The sequence below is a fragment of the Mustelus asterias genome, chromosome 4 (assembly GCF_964213995.1).
Source record: "Mustelus asterias chromosome 4, sMusAst1.hap1.1, whole genome shotgun sequence".
NCBI classification, from domain to species: domain Eukaryota; kingdom Metazoa; phylum Chordata; class Chondrichthyes; order Carcharhiniformes; family Triakidae; genus Mustelus; species Mustelus asterias.
The window spans coordinates 102,816,200-102,838,360 of NC_135804.1; the positions used below are offsets into that span (position 1 = coordinate 102,816,200).

At 41.7% G+C, this 22,161-nt stretch overlaps 1 protein-coding gene across 4 annotated transcripts in view; it reads right to left on the bottom strand.

Annotated features, from left to right (window-relative positions):
* Positions 1-7,610: 7,610 nt before the first annotated feature.
* The window catches only part of cox11 (cytochrome c oxidase assembly homolog 11 (yeast)), a 39,187-nt gene continuing 24,636 nt past the window's right edge, over positions 7,611-22,161 (bottom strand). For 3 of the 4 annotated variants that reach the window (XM_078211491.1, XM_078211493.1, XM_078211490.1), the window contains exons 3-6: positions 17,568-17,967; positions 12,828-12,983; positions 10,676-10,801; positions 7,788-8,903 (exon numbers count right to left, since the gene is read on the bottom strand). In XM_078211491.1, coding sequence (XP_078067617.1) covers positions 8,721-8,903; positions 10,676-10,801; positions 12,828-12,983; positions 17,568-17,967 — 865 coding nt within the window. In that variant the 3' untranslated portion in view covers positions 7,788-8,720. Of the gene's footprint in view, positions 8,904-10,675; positions 10,802-12,827; positions 12,984-17,567; positions 17,968-22,161 lie in introns of all 4 variants that reach the window. The other variant, XM_078211492.1, reaches the window with a different exon arrangement.

Here is a 22,161-nt window from a genome sequence, read left to right on the forward strand (position 1 = left end):
AGTCAGCATGGGTCTAGGAAAGACAAATCATGCTTCACAAATCTACTGCAGTGTTTTTTGAGGATATAAGTTTTTTTTAACTAGTAGAATAAATGAGAGAACAAGTAGATGTTGTGTATTTAGATTTTCAGAAGGCGTCATGGTGGCACAGTGCTCAGCACTGCTGCCTCACAGTGCCGGGGCCCTGGGTTCAATTCCCAGCTTGGGTCACTGTCTGTGTGGAGTTTACACATTCTCCCTGGGTTTCCTCCGGTTTCCTCCTACAGGCCAAAGATGTGCAGGTTAGGTAAATTGGCCATGCTAAATTCTCCCTCAATGTACCCGAAAAGGTGCCGGAGTGTGGCGCCTAGGGAATTTTCATAGTACCTTCATTGCAATGTGAATGTAAGCCTACTTGTGACTAATAAATAAAAACTTTAGCTTTTGATAACGTCTCTCATAAGTTAGTGGGCAAAACTAAAGAACATGGAACAGGGAGTAATGTATTGGCATGGATTGAGAATTGGTTGACAGGCAGGAAATAGAGAGTGGAAATAAATGAGTCTTTTTCTGAGTGATAGTGGCTGGTGAGCTACCGCAGGGATTAGTGCTTGTATCTTAGCTGTTCACAATATGTATAAATGACTTGGATGAGGGAACTACAAAAGGTCATGAATGTAGCCCAATCCATCACGCAAACCAACCTCCCATCCACTGACTCTGTCTACACTTCCCGCTGCTTCGGCAAAGCAGCCAGCGTAATTAAGGACCCCACGCACCCTGGACATTCTCTCTTCCACCTTCTTCCATTGGGAAAAATATACAAAAGTCTGAGGTCATGTACCAACTGACTCAAGAACAGCTTCTTCCCTGCTGTCATCAGACTTTTGAATGGACTTACCTTGCATTAAGTTGATCTTTCTCTACACCCTAGCTATGACCGTAACACTACATTCTGCACTCTTGTTTCCTTCTCTATGAATGGTATGCTTTGGCTGCATAGCATGCAAGAAACAATACTGTATGTTAACACCGTATGTTAATACATGTGACAATTATAAATCAAATCAAATGTAACATTTCCAAGTTTGCTGATGACACAAAATTGGGCTGAGTTGTGAGGAAGGCTGGCTGGCTGTAGAGATTTGCATTCTAATCAGTATTCTGTAATTTGATTTCTGTGTCTGTGCCCTGTTTGAGAACAGAGACCACTCCATCTGACGAAGGAGCATTGCTCCGAAAGCTTATGGTATTTGCTACCAAATAAACCTGTTGGACTTTAACCTGGTGTTGTGAGACTTCTTATTGTGAGGAAGGTGCAGAGATGCTTCAATGTGATTTTTAGATATGTTGAGTGAGTGGGCAAACACCCAGCAGATGCAGTACAATATGGCTAAATGTTAAGTTGTACACTTCAGTGTGAAAAACAGAAAGGTAGAGTATTATCTAAATGTGGATATATTGGAAAATGTAGATGTACAAAAGGGATCTAGGTATCTTTGTACACCAGGCAATGAAAGTAGAAGCAGGTACAGCAAGCAATTAGGAAGGCAAATGTTTAGTTGGCCTTCAGTGCAAGAGGACCCCCAACAAGCCATCATGTGTGGTCTCCATTTGTGATCAGTATTGATTCATGCCAGATTTTCATTGCCCCCCAAGAGTTGGAGACTCTCGGGAACAGGGAGAATCCAGCTGGAAACTGACTAAACATATTTAAATGGAGGTTTAAATATGCTAATCTCGATTTTGGGTAGGAACCAGATTGAATTTGGGTGAAGATCCCAGGAGATTCTCGCCAGTGCTAAATGTGCATCCCCCCCACCCCCCACAATTTTCTGACCCCAGGTTAGATGGCCAGAGAATCCAGCCGATAATCTCCAATGTCCAGGCCTGCCTTAAGATTTGAAAATGGCCTTTATATAATTTTCTTGGAAGTTGGTATTCTGCAGCTCATCAGGTCATTGACATTTCTTCAAATATAACGAGGAGCCAGCTTCTCTGAATTCCAGAAAGTTCCTTTAGTCTGAGTCATAGCCACCCATGGCTGCAGTCATTTTGAAGTCTTTGTCCAGTTCTTTAAATTTTATAAATTAAATATTCTCAGGAAAATGTAAAACATTTCGAATAGCAAATACCATTCAAAAATGTGTTCTATTGTGGCTTAATTAACAGGTGCATATTATTTTCTATTAAATAAGAGTGCCAGCTACAGTGGCCTCAGGACACGAATTAAAGATAACTTTTAAATAAACTGTTCTGTATCTTACCCAACAGAACTTAAAGAATCTCAATGGCACAAAAATCATGTTCATTTATTTAGAGAAAAGAATTGTATTCGTGTATCGCCTTTCACAACATTAGGATGTTCCAAAGCATTTTAAAGTTTTATCTGTACTGAATGTAAATTCCATTAAGTCTTTTGGTTGCTTTCACTCTACTTTATGTATCATATATTATATAAAAGTAGGAAAATATATATATATGTACTGTATTATACATATATATATATATATAGATAAGACTTTATATGTTACATAAAATAGGAAAAATAGAAATATATTTTTTCTGCACATTTCAAATATTACAAACGTAGAAAACATATTTCTACTGAATTTTCTCCAAATGACACTTCAGGTTTTAATACAAACTATAATTATTTTAACTTCATGCTGGATGTTGTGAGATGAGCTTAATACATTTTTGTCTTCTTTCAAAAATTTTACTTGCACAAATAACAAGATAACAAAAAGCTAAATGCACAATTTGTGGATTAAAAAGTACATTTTGTTTTACTGTCATTTATGGGTTGACACAGCACAGGTCTAATAACGATAATAAACACTTTACTGGAGATAAAGTGGGATTTTTAACCATGTTTTCCTGTAACCTCAGAATCAGGAAAATACCACATCACTGTACGCTGGCTAGAGTTACTTGCCAAGATTTATTTACACATAAAACATACAAAAGCTGTGTGCAAACAGTCTTCCTACATTGCACTAATAACTACATTTCAAAGGTTTCATTGGGTATAAAGCGATGTCCTGGGGTTGTGAAAAGTGCTATATCAATGCATGCTCTTTCTTTCTTCCCAGTGTTAAATTGGAGAAACTTGCAGCTCATCCAGGACTGTGCGTTGGACAAGTAGTATAGCGAGACTAGATGGCCTGGGAAATGTGGTTGTGAAGGAGAGCTGGTGGTGATGTAGTCACCATATATTTGAAACCTGACTTTGAATGATGTTGCCACTCTTAAGAAGAAAGCAGAGAAAGTGAGAAAGCAGAAGAGACCAAGAACGTTGGGGTCTTTCAGAGGTAACAGTGGGCAGAATTGAATGCTTACTGCATCCCAGGTATAGGCTAAGAGGCAGGCTGTTGTAAAAAGGAGCATAAAGGCACTGGGTGGAGAGTCCATTGCCTTCTTGATGGCTCCTAATTCAGTCTGTGGCAGGAAAGGTTTGCCTGTAGGTGAATCGATACCCTTATGGAGTCAACTAAGGGCCATACCCATCACCGCTGGTAGAAACTCAGAGGCCAAGGTGTGCACCAAGTGGAGAAGCTACCAGGTATATCCTGGTAAGCCTGCCAGAGGCTCAAGGTGGGGGATGCCCTCCTGCTCAGGCACTTTGTGCCCAACCATGTGACCACCTGTGGCAAGGTCCTCTCCCCCATTGGAAGATTGCCTTCTGGCCCTTTAAACCAACCTTGCACCTGGAACAGTGCGGCTGCTAGTCTCTGACTGGAATTCTTGGAGGATCTCTGCTCTGCAGGACTTGGGAATCCCAACACCAACTCAATCAGTATCCGCCTGGCAAGTGACCAGGAACGGTTGAGGTGATGTCATCACTTGCTCTCCAGCAGGTGAATGGACCCACTGTCACAACCATTAAATTCAGCCCAATGTGGGGGTAGAAAGAGAAACTTATTGCATGAAATTATTTGGCTCTGTCTGGATAGGTAAAAGTGGTACAAGGGAAGAAAGGTACCTTTCAGCTAGACAAGAGAGACATTGAAGGAGGATGGTATAATCCATTGTGATAATATCTGCAGAAAGATCAAAAAGGATGAAAACATAGAGTACCATGCTCACAGACAGGGGTCATTTATGACTTTGATTAGTAGTTTCAATGTTGTGGCTAGGGTGTAGCCTAATTGAGTGGATTTAAACATGGGGTTACAGGTTTGACAGTCAAGGATATTGGGGGTGACAACATGTTCAAGGATCTAGGAAAAGAAGGAGAGGTTAGTGATGGAGGCAGTAGTTTGCAAGGAAAGAGGAGGGATGACGGAAGATTTGAAAGGATGCATTACCTGAATATCAGTTTGCAACTTAAAAGTACCACTGTTCCCAGAAATGTTTTATCTTTACAGGTCTCTTATCTTGGCTGGTGCTATGCTTGTCAGGGTAGGGTTGGACGGACAAGTGAATGTGGCTCAGCATTAGAATCACTATTTAGAGTTTACATCAATTTCTTGGATTCAAACATTCAATGTAAAGTGGTCAGATTTACAGATTATTACGACATAGAAAGGGTTGTGGATTTGGAGGTAACTTGGTACATGGTTCCCCCAAACTGTGGGTCAAGAGATGAAATGTAGGGATTGCGAGCTCCCAGGCAGCAATAAAGGTCATGGAGCTCAAAGTGATTTCTGTAAGCTGTGAGGCCCTTTTAAATCCTTGCATTTTATCTGTAGGTGGATGTGGCATAATGGACTGCTCTCCGAGACCCGATTGCTGGTGCAAACAAAATCTGTGAAAAGATTGGTGTTTGTTTTTTTCCCCCCCCCCGGAGAAGCTCTTCTAACTGCACTCCCCTATGCTTAAAACCGGTTTCCTCTCCCACTCAACAACTGAAGCCTCCCTTTCCTCTCGACAACTATAGCTTTTCCACACTACTAAATAATTGAACCTCCCCCCTCCCCAACAATTACGCCTCTAACTACTGCTCAATAAACTGAAGCCTCTGCCTGCCCAAATCTTCTCTGCTCAACTATTCTCATAAGCCCCCCCCAGAATTCCACTCTGGGGCCACACAAAGTCTGAGGCTTTAAAATGGGGTCACACCGGGAAAATGTTACTGAAGCACTGCCTTAGAAACTGCAGAATAGGGGAGGCAGTGGTGTAGTGGTATTGCCACTGGACTAGTAATCTAGAAATCCAGGGTATGGCTCTGGGAACCTGGGTTCGAACCCCATCATGGTGAAATTTGAATTCAGTAAAAATCTGGAATTAAAAGAATCCACAGTCGATTATCATGAAAAACCATCTGGTTCACTAACGTTCTTTAGGGAAGAAAATCTGCTGTCCTTACCTGATCTGGCCTACATGTGACGTCAGACCCACAGCAACGTGGTTGACTCTTGAGTGACCTCAGGGATGGGCAATAAGTGCTGGCTCAGCCAGTGATGCCCACATTCCATGAACAAAAAAAATCTTGAGATAAAGAATGTGTGTGAGTAGAGCAATAGCAGACTAATTTAAAGCAATCCAGCACTGCCATTTATACAAAGAGCAAAGTGGGTGAGACACGAAATCTGTGAATGCTGTTGAAATAGATAAACAAAGAGACCAAGGAATCTCATAATAGGGCCAATAAATGCCCAATTTGTCAATATGTCCAACCAATGCAGAGTAGCAATCAATAATGTGATAGGGAAGTTGAACTATCTGGATAAAACAGTAGCATATAAGGCAGAAGGAGTTATTAATCAAACTGTACATTGCTGTCAACAGATCTTCAGCACCATGTCCAATTCTGGTTGCTGAGACACAAGGCTGACATTCAAGGTCTAGAAGCAGTGTAGAGAAATTAGGTTCCTGGTTGATTTGTGACCTGTTAGTTAACATTGACCAGAAACTCAGCTGGACTCACCCACATAAACACAGTGGCTACAAGAATAGGTTGGAAGCTAGGAATATTCTGGCGAGTAACTCACTTCCTGACTCCCCAAAGCCTATTCACCATCTACAAGGCACAAGTCAGGAGTGTAATGGAATACTCCCCACTTGCCTGGATGGGGGCAGTTCCAATAACACTCAAGAAGCTTGACACCATCCAGGTCAAAGCAGCCCGCTTGATTGGCACCACATCAACAAACATCCACTCCCTCCACCGATGCTCAGTAGCAGCAGAGTGTACCATCTACAAGATGCACTGCAGCAATTCACCAAAGGTCTTTAGAGAGCACTTTCCAAACCCACGACCACTTCCATCTCGAAGGACAAGGATAGTAGATACATGGGAACACCACCATCTGCAAGTTCCCCTCCAAGCTATTCACCATCCTGACTTGGAAGTATATTGCCGTTCCTTCGCAGTCACTGGGTCAAAATCCCGGAATTCCCTTCCTAACGGCATTGTGGGTCAACCCACAGGACATGGACTGCAGTGATTCAAGAAGGCAGCTCACGACCACCACCTCAAGGGCAACTAGGGATGGGTAATAAATGCTGGCCAGCCAGCGACACCCATGTCCCACCAATGAAAAAAAAGTCAATCTCTGATTTAAATTTAACAACTGATCTAGCACAAATTGCTGTTAGTGGAAGAGAGTTCTGAACTTCTACTACCCTTGGTGTGAAAATGCCCTTGGTATTTTAATTCCAGAAAGGCTAGAATAATTTTCTAAGTGCCCCATTGTTCTAGACTCCTGAACCATAGAATCTCTACAATGCAGAAGGAGGCTATTCAGCCCATTAAGTCAGCACTGACTCTCCATAACAGCACCCAACCCAGGTCTCATCCCTGTAACCCGACACATTTACTCTACTAATCCCCCTAACTCACACTAAGGGCAATTTACCATGGCCAACCCACCGAACCCACACATCTGTAGGGCGGCACAGTGGTTAGCACTGCTGCCTCACAGCGCCAGGGACTAGATTTCAATTCCAGCCTCGAGTCACTGTCTGTGTGGAGTTTGCACATTCTCCCCGTGTCTGCATGGGTTTCCTCTGGGTGCTCCAGTTTCCTCTCACAGTCCAAATATGTGCGGGTTAGGTGGATTGGCCATGTTAAATTCACCCTAGTGTCAGGGGGACTAGGAGGGTAAATATATGGGGTTACAGGGATAGAGCCTCGGTGGGATTGTGGTCGGTGTAGACTCGCTGGGCCGAATGGCCTCTTTATGCACAGTAGGGATTCTATGATCTTTGGACCAGCAGAAATAATACTTCTCTCACTACCCTATCAGTCTTGAAAAGGTATTTTGGCTAGTTAGGAAAAGGCAAATCCTGAATAATACTCAAAATTAAATCTCAATTAGGGCAAGGGCCAATTTATGCAGCACTTATGTATATAAAAATGGTGTTAGTATGCTGAGTTTTGAAAATGAAACAAGATTTGAAGCAGGAGTTATCCATTCAGCTTTTTGAGTCTGCTGTACCATTCACTTAGATCATGGCTGATCTTCTACCTCAATTCAACCTTTTTATACTACAATATTCCCATGTCCTCCAAGTCCCTTGGTATCCAAAAATCTATTGATCTCTGCCTTGAATGTACTTAACAACTGAGCATTTGCAGCTCTCTAGGATAGAGAATTCCAAAGATACATAACTCTGAGCAAATAAGTGGTCTCACTTATGTAACTACTTGTAAGAATTCTTCACTCTTTTACTTCAATTTCTTTGTAATAAAGGCTAACATAATATATGTTGTTCTATTCTTTCTGTCCCTGCATGTTAACTTTCCGTGGTTCATGTGCAAGGGCACCCAGGTCTATCTGATTACCAACATTTTAAAAATGTTTCACTTTTCTATTTCCTACCAAAATGATTTTTTCACTTCTCTCCATTATTTTCTGTTTGTCATGTTTTTGCCCACTCATGTAACCCAACTATATCCCTTTGCAGACTCTTTGTGTCCTCCTACAGCTTACGTATCCTCCTAACTTTGGAGGATTAGCCAACCTGGACATGTTACACTCGATCCCGTCAGCTGCACCCTGATTTATAATCTGCCAGACGGTACAATACTGTTAAAGGGTTTATAAGCCACTCCTACACGTTTTTTTGCCCCTTGTTGTTTCTTGGCTCCACATAAACTGATTCTAAATCTTCATTTTCTGAGTTAAGATTCTCTCTCTCTACTGGATTTAATCTCTTCTTAATATTTAGGGCTAATCTGCTATCTTTTCTATTTTGCTGAACTCTTTCAAAAGTCTTCTATCCTGGACGGTTTAGTTCCCAACCTTAGTCACTTTATAAGCACACCCGAGTAAAGGCTGCACTTTGTAAGTACATCCCAGTAATGGCTGTTACGTCAAATCCATTTTATTTCCTTCTGGTTGGAAATGTTTTGTTGGAAAGTAGATTTATCAAATACACTAATGATATCCAGTGGCAGAACCCTCCTTCGGCATTATATTGATAAATTATAAACAGCAGAAATTTTCATTATTTTCTAATTTGAAATGGCAACTATTAATGTATGACTGCAAAGCTAGATCAGAGAACTCTACACCAAGTTAGTCGCAAGATGGGCTGTTGCTGTCTTGAAAAGCAATGTGAAATTCCATTGAGTATCAAGCCTGGCTAAGGACTTTCCAAACTATTTATTTATCTGACACTTAATTTTAATTTACATCCATACTGTCCTGCATGCCTATGAAATGACTTGTTACATTATTTAGCTGATAATCTCTTTTCGGGAGTCACAAGATTATTATCACGGCAACTGTCAGATATACTGTCAATCAACCTAACATTCTGAATGAATTTGACATCACAGTAATTGTACATTAATTATATCCTGGTAAAGGTAGCTTTTGACCATCCTTTGCCTCAAAGAATGTGTAGGAGAGAGTGATTGTGTCTACTCGGGCCATTCCTGGATCTTCTGCAAACTCAGGGTCGATATAAAAAAACACTGGCATGTCCACTTCCTCATGGGGATTTAGCCGTTGCTCTTCAAAACAGAAACACTGAAAGACAAAGGCAGAGTAGAATGAGAGTTTGTGTTATATCTACTTCTCGCATGTATTAAACCAAAAGCACACAAAAGTAACAAATGTTTCTCCCACAATTTGCTCCACCACTTACAGTTACATCTTCATCCTGAATCAAGTCTAATTCCGGCTTTGGTCAGGATCCTGAAACTGGGAACTAAAAACTTCATGTATTGCAAAGTAGCGCCTTAAATTGTCATAATGAATGCTGCTTGATGAATCATAGAATCCCTGCTGTGCAGAAAGAAGTCATTCGGCCCATCAAGCCTGCACTGACAACAATCTCATCCAGGCCCTATCCCCGTAACCCCACATATTTACCTTACTAATCCCCCTGACACAAAGGGGCAATTTAGCATGGCCAATCAAGCTAAACCACACATCTTTGGATTCAATCATCAGAATGATAGCAACTGTTTCTCTGTGTACATTGCTGTGGTCAAACCAAAACTTGATCAGTTTGGAATCATATAAACAGAAAGATTTTCAAGGTTCGGAAGACATGCAGAGAAGAGATGCAACCTTGATTCATAGTGCCAAAGGACTGAATTATAACTACAGACAGAAGAAATTTAGGCTTTTTTAGCCTTAATAGGAAATAACTGAGCAGGAACCTCAATGTGATAAAAAGTAAGTCCATAACATTACTTGCTGGAGTTTTTGAGGTGGTGACAGAGAAGGTTGATAAGGGCAATGTTGGTGATGTGGTGTATATGGATTTTCAAAAGCATTTGATACAGTGTCACACGGTGAGCAAATGTGACTTGTGAGCAAAATTCTAGCCCATGGAATAAAAGGGAAAGTAGGCACTTGGGGGAAAAAAATGGCTTAGTGACAGGAAATGAAGAGTAGTGATAAATATTTGTTTTTCAGATTGGAGCAAGGTTTAAAGTGGTGTTTCCTAGGGGTCAGTGTTGGGACCCTTGCTCTTCCTAATGTATACTAAGGGCTCATTTTTGTGCTGGAGACATTACATGGAGCATTCCATTTAATGCATGACAGCAAAGCATTTAGTTAAATAGTGATTTAAGAAGGAGCTCTTGTTGAAAAAAAAACTACTGAAAAAAAAATGGGGATTTATCATTTTGGTGTCCTCACTTTTTATTTGTTCCTGTGATGTCATTGACTAAGAGCCCTTGTGCCGAGGACACAATTGATTGCAATGGATATAATATATGTAGGCTGATTGGGAACTAGTCCAGAACTATTTAACACTGGAGAAAACATCCCACCAGGTGGGTTTGCAAAATGGCTCGCCAGTAGTATAACGTAAAGGGCCAGACAGCTGCAGAATACCTCCAGGCCAAAACATAGCTGTAGCCATGATTGAAATTAGTGGAGGCAAGGATACCTATCTAAAAGTGTAAGCTTTGAATAAAAAGTGTTCCTGCAGACCTTCTCTTTCCTTTCAAATGCAACATCTGTTGAAACTAAAAGACTGAACTGTAATTCTGGAGTTGAGAATACCAGATACGTAAGGCATTGGCTTTAACAAAATCCACAAATCATAAGAACTATTTACATTTCTATAGTGCCTTCAATATAAAAGTGTTTCAATACAAACAGAATATCCCGGGAAGCGTGTTAGTATTTGCAAAGGTTCCTAAATGTGTGGAAATTCCACCCACACAAAGGCTTAAAAAGTGCTGCATGAGAAAATGAAACCACGTAACCACATCAGACTAAATCAGAAGCCTAAATAAAAGTCTAGAAAAAATCTTTTCCTTCTAACAATAATTTACCCATACCTGTATTTTATTGAAGTACTGCCCTGCATCGAATGGTACTACATTGTAAGTAGAAATTCCAATGACTGGTTTGTCAGTCGGATTTTTTGCTTTATAGAATGCCAAAGCCGTTTCTCCAGGAACAACCTGGAATGAGATTAAAACAAAGATGACAGGTTTACTTTCTTATTCATTGGTACCACTGACCTCGGTCAATGTACCATCATTAATTGTAAGGAGACACTAAATAGAAGAAACCTATCAGGCACTAACTGAAGCTATTGATCCATATTATATGGCTGTGCTACCTCAATATAATAATCGGAATTCAAACCAAATTACTTTTTGTACTCTACATATAGTACTAATGGCAGAGGTAAAACATTTGCACAAGTTCCCCTAGTGCGCCAAGATCCTTGAATGGATTTATCAGTTTAGTAATATTTGGTTTAGTGGGCTGGTCATGTAAGAGTGCAGTATCGGACTGCTTTCTTGATCTAATTTGTCTTGTTACATTAAACACCAGTGAATGTTCCATACATTAATTTCACAATTCCAATATGACTGCCCATGAATGGCGACTTGTACACACTTAAATATCATTTTTCTCTTTGATCATTACATTTCACACATTTCATCAATAAATCATGGTGAAGCCAAGATACATGCAAGTGACAGTGTAATCAATTAATTGTACTGAAGTTAAGATAAGTGAAACAAAGATGCAAAGAATTTAAACAAATACCTAGTAAAACTTAGAGACAGCATCAACAGTGAGCTTTAGTAAAACCAAGATAAATGAAACATACATTGTACAATTAATAAATTGTGGTTAAACAAAGAGCTAAAATATACCTGTCATTCCCAATCCTTTTCAATCATCCCATCACTATAGGATTGGTTTAGTTAGCTCAGTATCTCTGCCCATGCTAGTAATCAGATAAACTTATTTTTAAAGCATTAGAGACACCATCTGCAACATGACAGGAAATTCCCACCCAAAGTCAACGGATCTCTGGCTGATCTGTTAAATTTTCCATCCCACTAGCGATGATTTCTGCTGTGGGTGGGACCAGAAAATTTGAGCCATACTTTCAGGTAACACATCATTCCATTATTTATGGACGTGTCCTTTCAATGTGCTCCCTTGCATATTTCATGACTTATAATCCACATTCAGCATTACAGTCCTCTATTCAGCCTAGAACTTCATCAGAAGCCTCCTTCTAACTTTCGGTGCCCATTCTCCCTTCCCTACTTTAACATCCAGACCACTTCCCGACTTTAAGATCTCCCTCACCACCCCCAGCTCTCTCATCCGATCACCAACTTCCCCCACTCCCAGGCCTTCCAAATCCCAATACCTGGGACCTCGGGAATTAGCCTCGGTATTTTCCTAGAGTTCCTTTTCTGTCTACTGCATCTCTTGTCACTGCGGGGACTGGAGCGCCGCTACCTGGCAGATCAGGTGGACTTCCTCTCGGGTGAGGGGTATATGTGCTGCCTACATCCAACTGATGCTCATTCGAATGTGAAGTGGCTGCAGGACACTCAGAGTCAGTGGGGATGTGTTCCACACTGACTCTTCGGATAGCAGGAAGGGAAATGCCATCCTTCAAAAAATTCAGGCATGCATACTGGAAGAGGAGGATTTTCCTCTTCACTCCACCTTAGAAAATAGGCATTCTTCAGGTTAAATGGAGGGAAAATAAGTGTGATATCCTGTTACACCAAGCTTCCACCACCACGGTGCTATCATGTGATTTTGTGAGGAACTTCACTTAAAATTGGTGAGGGGCAAGTTTTAAGATTTAAACTGTTTCTCTCCTGTTAAATGCTGGCAGACCTGCTGAGTTTTCTCAGCATCCTCTATTCTTGTTTCAGATTCTATCATCCGCAGTATTTTACTTACTGTAGAAAAAATGCCTGATTTGAGTTCTAACATTGAATAACTATGCCCTAACATGTGAAGGGGCAATTAACTAATCTCCAAATGCAGTGGCTTCCATGCTGCCCCAATATAAATTATTTAATAGCAAATTCACTGCACAGGCAGAATAATCCTCTGGTTAAAATTATGCCTCAAGTGCTATGTTTAAGTGGTTTATGATTCAACGTATTCTGTAGTGCTGCTTATAGTTTCCATGTATGTATATTGCCTGCTTTCACTTACATAGATTTCAGTTTGCTGAGGTCTGAAGTTCCACTGCAGACTAGCATGAACGTCAGCATTGAAAGTTACTTTAATGACTCGATCCTTCACAGGCTCCATGGTCTCTACTTGATCCACATTATGACCAGCTACTGCAGTCCCTCCTAGTCCTGTAGCCTGAAAGCAGACAATCAATACTGAATGTGAGATGAGACATGTACTTGATAAAGTTAGGAAAACATGACACTTAATGTTTTATGCCACATGGCTGACTGAACATTTATGATCTTCCCTGATAGTTTCTAAAACTAGAAGGCAAACTTTTTCTGTACTGGCACCCAAAATGAACATGCATGCCAATATATACATGACTATCCATTGCAACTAGGTTGCGTTACGCTTATGTTCTTACTCCATCTAATCTTTACTACACCAGATTCTCAAAAATTGTGTATAACAAAATAAAATTAAATAACTGTTATTTTCTTCCAGGTGCCAAGCCAATTCCATGCTAATCTTTGTTTTAATCTTTGTTGTCTGGGAAACCTAGATGAATTCACTTAACAACAGGTCAGCCAATTAATTTGTTTTGCTCGCATTATTGGAACAAAGTGCTAAGTGATTGAGAAAGGATATATTGGCACTGGAGGGAGTGCAGAGGAGATTCACTAGGTTGATTCCAGAGTCGAGGAGGTTGCTTTATGAAGAGAGACTGAGTAGACTGGGACTATACTCACTGGAATTTAGAAGAATGAGGGGGGTTTTATAGAAACATATAAAATTATGAATGGAATAGATAAGATAGAAGCAGGGAGGTTGTTTCCACTGGCAGGTGAAACTAGAACTAGGGGGCATGGCCTCAAAAGAACGGGAAGCAGATTTAGGATTGAGCTGAGGAAGAACTTCTTCACCCAAAGGGTTGTGAATCTGTGGAATTCCCTGCCCAGTGAAGCAGTTGAGACTACCTCGTTGAATGTTTTTAAGGCAAAAATAGATAAGATTTTTGAACAGTAAAGGAATCAAGGGTTATGGTGAGCAGGCAGCTAAGTGGAGCTGAGTCCATGAAAAGATCAACCATGATCTTATTGAATGGCGGAACTGGCTAAAGGGGCCAGATGGTCTACTCCTGCTCTTTTAAACTTTAAAGTTTATTTATTATTTATTAGTGTCACAAGTAGGTTTACATTAACACTGCAATGAAGTTACTGTGAAAATCCCCTAGTCGCCACACTCCTATGTCTGTTCACCAGGTACACCAAGGGAGAATTTAGCATGGCCAATGCATTTAACTAGCATGTCTTTCGAACTGTTGGAGGAAACCGGAGCATCCAGAGGAAATCCACGCAGACATGGGGAGAACATGCAGACTCCGCACAGTGACCCAAGCTGGGAGTCGAACCCAGGTCCCTGGTGCTGTGAGGCAGCAGTCTTAATTACTGTGCCGCCTATGTCCTGCAACAGTATGATGTGGAGATGCCGGCGTTGGACTGGGGTAAACACAGTAAGAAGTTTAACAACACCAGGTTAAAGTCCAACAGGTTTATTTGGTAGCAAAAGCCACACAAGCTTTCGAAGCTCTAAGCCCCTTCTTCAGGTGAGTGGGAATTCTGTTCACAAACAGAGCTTATAAAGACACAGACTCAATTTACATGAATAATGGTTGGAATGCGAATACTTACAACTAATCAAGTCTTTAAGAAACAAAACAATGGGAGTGGAGAGAGCATCAAGACAGGCTAAAAAGATGTGTATTGTCTCCAGACAAGACAGCCAGTGAAACTCTGCAGGTCCACGCAACTGTAGGAGTTACAAATAGTGTGACATGAACCCAATATCCCGGTTGAGGCCGTCCTCGTGTGTGCGGAACTATCAGTTTCTGCTCAGCGACTCTGCGCTGTCGTGTGTCGCGAAGGCCGCCTTGGAGAACGCTTACCCGAATATCAGAGGCCGAATGCCCGTGACCACTGAAGTGCTCCCCAACAGGAAGAGAACAGTCTTGCCTGGTGATTGTCGAGCGGTGTTCATTCATCCGTTGTCGCAGCGTCTGCATAGTTTCCCCAATGTACCAGCAGCAGACGCTGCGACAACGGATGAATGAACACCGCTCGACAATCACCAGGCAAGACTGTTCTCTTCCTGTTGGGGAGCACTTCAGCGGTCACGGGCATTCGGCCTCTGATATTCGGGTAAGCGTTCTCCAAGGCGGCCTTCGCGACACACGACAGCGCAGAGTCGCTGAGCAGAAACTGATAGCCAAGTTCCGCACACACGAGGACGGCCTCAACCGGGATATTGGGTTCATGTCACACTATTTGTAACTCCCACAGTTGCGTGGACCTGCAGAGTTTCACTGGCTGTCTTGTCTGGAGACAATACACATCTTTTTAGCCTGTCTTGATGCTCTCTCCACTCCCATTGTTTTGTTTCTTAAAGACTTGATTAGTTGTAAGTATTCGCATTCCAACCATTATTCATGTAAATTGAGTCTGTGTCTTTATAAGCTCTGTTTGTGAACAGAATTCCCACTCACCTGAAGAAGGGGCTTAGAGCTTCGAAAGCTTGTGTGGCTTTTGCTACCAAATAAACCTGTTGGACTTTAACCTGGTGTTGTTAAACTTCTTACTGCAACAGTATAACAGTATTAGCTCACAGTGGTCATTGCCATAATCATTTCTTTGTAAAAATCAACTTCAAAAACAATATTTCTAATTTCAAATATAATTGCTTTTGATATTGTAGTTTCAACAGCAAACACAAATGCCATACTGGAGGAATTAATTTGTGTACACTGCAAGAGAAAAGCAGCATTAATGTATACAAACAAAAGCAGGGCAATTAGTCTCATGGGCACCTTCAACCTTTTAATTAGATCATGATCAAAATGTGACCTAACTTCAGATACCCAACTGTGCCCAATATCCCTTAATACCTTTGGTTAGTAATGTATCAGTTTCAGATTTTTTTAGAAATCCAGCAGCTGATACAACAGCAAAGGAATAACATTGTATTAATATTCACAGCTTCCATCAGCTTTTCTACCTTTATATTACATTATATTTGTGAGGCTAATTTAAGACCAAAAATACCAAGCACTGTTTTCCAAAGTTTGGCCCAAACCTTCTGAAAAGAGTCGGAACCCCTGTGTCTGTCTCTGAGCAGACAGAAAACTACCCACTGACCTGCAGAAGATGAAAAGCTCCAACTTCCAATGGAATTCCTCAACACAGGAATCCTTGCAGACAGCAGCAAGAGGATCAGAACAAGATGTCAGACTCCTCTCAGGACACCAGCTGCTGTATTCTGGTAAGTGTTTAAAGGTCCCAGGCTTCTCAGTCTATGTGTATGGCTGAGGCAGGGTGGAAGCTAGGTGAAGTGGTAGTTTGGCTGATTGAGTAGTGGTTTAGTGGGCAGTTGGATCGGGGGGAAGTTGGGGGCTCATGCATGTGGTGAGGACTGGTCAGGTTGGCTCAGGGACAAAGGTGTGGTGAGGGTTATTCAGATCTGGTCGGGGACAGTCAGGCGGTCAAGTAGGGAGTTGGGTAGATCAAGGGGGGATTCGGGTGGTGGGGGCTAGTCAAGTTGGGTCAGAGGGAGTTGGACGAGGGTCAGGAATTTAATTGGGTAGTTGTGGATGTCAGTTGTATAATTATCCAGGAATTAGACTTGGATTTTTCTGTCTAACTTTTGCTGGGTAACTATCCAGTAAGTAAATTGGAATTGTACAAAGTCTGAGACTTTTTTATTGGATCCCAGGGAGTAGGGGAATTGCCCATTGGAAGTTCAGACTTCCTGTGAAATTCCCATAGAATTATTGCGTCAGGATTCTGCAGGGTCCCGAAGTGCATCTTGGGGGTTACATCTGATCTCTGATGATCCGGACACTGGAAAATCAGGACCACTGTGATTCTGAATTATTTCCTCAAAGTGTGGTTGCTACGAGAAGCTTGCTTTAATCACATTATAGATTCTACTTAAGTATGATCAGATCAAAGTATTAAATAGTTTGCACTACTTAACTTTCACTGGCTCTGATACAGAATTCCAAAGAAAAAGGTCTTTTTTTGTTATAACTAAAGACCTGCATCTATGCAACATCCTGCATCACCACATCTGAAAGTGCTTCAGACAATAAATTACCTCTGGAATAGAATGTCATGTCTGGAGACAAGCAATGTATCTCATTAGTGATGAGATGCCAATTGGTAGTGGCTGCGAGAAGAATGCTCACCAGGTTCCCAGACAAATTGCTGCCTCAGAATCTGATTAGGTAGAGGAGATCTTGATTTTTTTGTCAATCATAGTTTGTAAGAATATACTGATTTTCCCAGGAATATTTCACCACTTCGCTTTTATTTTTTCTGTTTATAAATGAAGGTGTATGCAACCTGACTTCTATGTAATTAAAAAAATGTGCATGTAGCTACATTCTCCCTTCCCAAATTCTGCAACTGGCAATTTGTACAATTGTGGAATGGTTTCTGCTGGTTCTCAAGCGTCTCAGACTTGAGACCTGGAACATATAACTACTCAATTATACATACTGGGTTTGGCCCGGGGGTTGCACTGGTGATGACACTTGCATCATCAAATACTTATTATTGGAAACATGTTAATTTTAAAATAGTACTGATTTTACAATGTAGGAACCCAGTGATTTGCATGTAGTTATTTTGGCTCAGTTAAGCAGATTTCTTTTTACATGTGTTAATGTTGGCTTATCTGTCAACTCAGTAACCAAACACAAACACAACATTTACTAACCTGGCAATAGAGTCTGTAAAGAGGTACAGCAGCGTATGACATGCCAATCATACCAATTGCCGTCGCGGCTATATAAGTAAGCACAGTTTTATTCTTCTTTCTCCATGCTTCCTCCTGGTTCCGTGTGAAGGGATTATGGCCCTTCATGCCCCGCAGTGGCTGCTGAGAAGTCAGATCACCCAATTTCTGAGGAGTAAACCGATTAAATGCCGAATACAGTCTTGGTGAGCTAAACTGTTGTAGCCTCCGTGCGCAGGCATTACAGGAAGACACCATGTACAGTTTTGAAATGCTTGCCCAACAGGACCAATGCATGCTGATTGTTAGCCAGCCCGTGGTGCTAATACGTAATGTCTTCTTCGTTCGGTGTAAATAATAAACAGTAGTCTTCGTGTAACATCTGGAAATCAATGCCAAAATGTTATTATTTTTTCCCTTTTCTGGTGGGTGCACTATACAAATCAATCATAACCTATAGTAATCCTACAGTGTTTGCAACAGTAGATGCAATCCAGTATTAACTAGGAAGTCCTAAAATTATTTTTAAGTTAAGTTAAATAATGGTCCCCTATAGCCTTACTTTCCTGGTTAGACTGCACTTGGAGTACAATGAGTAATTCTTGACACTACACCTTAGGAAGGATATACTGGCCTTGGAGGGAATGCAGTATAGATACAACAGAATGACAACAGAGTTAAAATACTCCTGGAAATTTGGAAGGTTAAGGGGCAATGCGATCAAAGCTTTCAAGGTATCAAGGGAAACTGATCATTTCACTCCATGTACTCTACTTCTGTGAGTTGGGGAGTCAAGGATTGGGGGGCATAATCAAAAAATTAGGGTGAGATCTTCCAGAGTGAAATTAGGAAGCATTACTACAAGCAAAGAATGGTGGAAGTTTGGAACTCCTTCCACAAATGGTAACTGAGGCATGATCAATTTTTAATTTTAAAACTGAGGTTGATGATTTTTGCTACCAAGGGTATCAAAGGATGTGGGGCAAAGGCAGAGAGATGAAGTTAGGGCACAAATCAGCCATGATCTCATTGAATGGTGAAACAGGTTCCATGATTTAATCGGCCTACTCCTATTCCCAATGTTGACTAGCTACTGGCGTGGCTTAAGTGACACTGTTTTAATAGAAAGACCTTGCACACAATATTGCAGTGTTAATGTAAGCCTTACTTGTGACTAATAAATAAACTAAACCAAATAATCTACAACTAAGTGTAACAAACATCAATGGTCAGTTAATGTGAAATTTTGCAGTCTTTTGCTTACAAAGTTGGGTTAGGAAATGACATGAATTTATCAAGGCACCACAAATCTTACTGCAGCTTTTAGGTTTTTGTCCAGCAGTTACAGATGCTAAATTGACCACATCAGAATGACTGCTAATGCTGATAAGAATGCTGATGTGCGTCATGAGATTTACTCCTGCTCGCCATCCTGAATATGGCTGAATGCAGTTTGCCATGATGTGCTGTGTTGGAACTGGAACTTTATTGTTTAGAATTCTGGCCATCTTCTCACTTCTAAACAAATGTGTCTGGTGTCTCCATCGTACTGAAGTCCGATGGAGAGTTTTCACCCATGTTACATTTATTCAGATAGTCAATAGCAGTAACCAATGAAGTAAAGCACACACAATAGAAAGCAAAAAATCAGCATTTCATTTTACCATTTTATCAACAAATGCACTAAAACTTTTAAGTACGAATGCAAACATGATCAGAGCTCAAAAGGTAGTGAGTGAAGGTGTGCAGGTGACTGCCTTGTGGAACACCTTCACTCAGTCCGCAAGCATGACCCCGATCTTCCTGTTGATTGCTATTTTAACTTACCATCTTGCTTTCATGCCCTTATTTCTGATCTTGGCCCTCTGCAATGTTCCAGTGAAGTCCAAGGCAAACTGAAGGAATAGCAGCTCATTTACCAATTAGGCGCTTCACAGCCTTTTAGACTTAACATTGAGTTCAGCAACTTCAGACCATGAACTGTCTCATCTGTTTTGATACTTTTTCCCCAATTTTCGTTGTCATAGGGTCATTTGTAATTTGTTTTGCATTCGCAGAGTGATGCCCTTGTTCTGCTGTTAACATATTCTACATATTAGTTAACAACGGCCTCAGTACTCAACGCCGTCAACTGCCAGTTTCCAGATGCAATTTTACAACTCATCCGCTTCATCCTGGACCACAATGTCTTCACCTTCAACAACCAGTTCTTCATCCAGACACACGGAACAGCCATGGGGACCAAATTCGCACCTCAATATGCCAACATCATTATGCACAGGTTCGAACAAGACTTCTTCACCGCACAGGACCTTCAACCGATGCTATACACTAGATACATCGATGATATTTTCTTCCTTTGGAGTCATGGTGAGCAATCACTGAAACAACTATATGATGGCATCAAGTTCCATCCCACCATCAGACTCACCATGGACTACTCTCCGGAATCGGTTGCATTCTTGGACACACGCATCTCCATTAAGGACGGTCACCTCAGCACCTCACTGTACCGCAAGCCCACGGATAACCTCACGATGTTCCACTTCTCCAGCTTCCACCCTAAACAGCCCTCCGAATACACAGGATCTGCTCGGATGAGGAGGATCGCGACACCTCCAGACGCTGAAAGATGCCTTCATAAGAACAGGATATGGCGCTCGACTCATCGATCGACAGTTCCGATGCACCACAGCGAAAAACCGCACCGACCTCCTCAGAAGACAAACACGGGACACGGTGGACAGAGTACCCTTCATCGTCCAGTACTTCCCCGGAGCGGAGAAGCTACGGCATCTCCTCCGGAGCCTTCAACATGTCATTGATGCAGACGAACATCTCGCCAAGGCCATCCCCACACCTTGCCTTCAAACAACTGTGCAACCTCAAACAGACCATTGTCCGCAGCAAACTACCCAGCCTTCAGAACAGTGACCACGACACCACACAACCCTGCCACAGCAACCTCTGCAAGACGTGCCGGATCATCGACACGGATGCCATCATCTCAAGTGAGAACACCATCTACCAGGTACACGGTACCTACTCTTGCAACTCGGCCAACATTGTCTACCTGATACGCTGCAGGAAAGGATGTCCCGAGGCATGGTGCATTGGGGAAAGCATGCAGACGCTACGACAACGGATGAATGAACACTGCTCGACAATCACCAGGCAAGACTGTTCTCTTCCTGTGGGGGAGCACTTCAGCATTCAGCCTCTGATCTTCAGGTAAGCATTCTCCAAGGCGGCCTTCACGACACACGACAGCGCAGAGTCGCTGAGCAGAAACTGATAGCCAAGTTCCGCACACATGAGGACGGCCTAAACCGGGATGTTGGATTTATGTCACATTATCAGTAACCCCCACAGCTTGCCTCCTGGACTTGCAGGCTGTCCTGTCTGGAGACAATACACATCTCTTTAACCTGTGCTTAATGCTCCCTCCACCCACATTGTCTGTATCTTTAAGATCTGGTTGGCTGTAGGGATTCGCATTCTAATCAGTATTCTGTAACTTGATTTTGTGTCTCTGTGCCCTGTTTGAGAGCACATTTCCACTCCATCTGACGAAGGAGCAGTGCTCCGAAAGCTAATGGTATTTGCTACCAAATAAACCTGTTGGACTTTAACCTGGTGTTGTTAAAACTCTTCCAACATATTCTACTACCATACCTTTATATCACTTTATATCACTACTGGCACCTTCTGTAGTCTTTAACACTACCATTAACACTCCCTTTGTCTTGTGTCTATGACATTTTATCAATCTGTCCTGAGCTCCCACCTACCCTTGACCTTCTATTATGCTCCACCTTCTCCTCTCCAACCATATAATCCATCACATTTCCCCCTCTTCAGCTCTGAAGAAGAGTCATATGGACTCAAAACATTAATGGTTTCTCTTCCCATGGATGCTTTTTGAGTTTTTCCATCATTTTCTGTTTTTATTTCAAATTTCCAGCATCCACAGTATTTTGCTTTTATTTTAATTGTTTTTGAGTTTAACATTTCTCAATATTTTGCCTTGGTTCTGCCAGTCCTGCAGAATGCAGAAAAAAGTGGAAACTTGACTTGTCACATGCCCAACAAGTGTCTTTTGTTATTGTATTAAAAACCTAGTTTACCACAACTGGATTTCTGATTAGTCACACGTCTAATTGAAGATTGCTTGGCACTTGTGTGGTGCAATGTTACTTGCCATTTATCAGCTCAGCCTGAATGTCGTCCAGTTCTTGCTGCATTTGGACATAGAATCCCTATGTGCAGAAGGCGGTCATTCAGCCCAGTCCAATCCCCGTAACCCCATACATTTACCCCACGACTTCCACTAACATACACATCTCGAGACACTCAGGCAATTTAGCACGGCCAATCCACCTAACCTAATCTGTGGATTGTGGGAGGAAATCCATGCAGACACAGGGGCGTGATTTTCCGGCAACGCTCACCCCAAGGCTAGAAATTCCCGTGGGAGGTCAACAGACCTTTGCATGGTTCACCGAATTTTCTGTTCCTCCCATTACGATTCCTGTGGCGGGCAGGACAGGAAATTCCACCCAGGGAGAATGTGCGA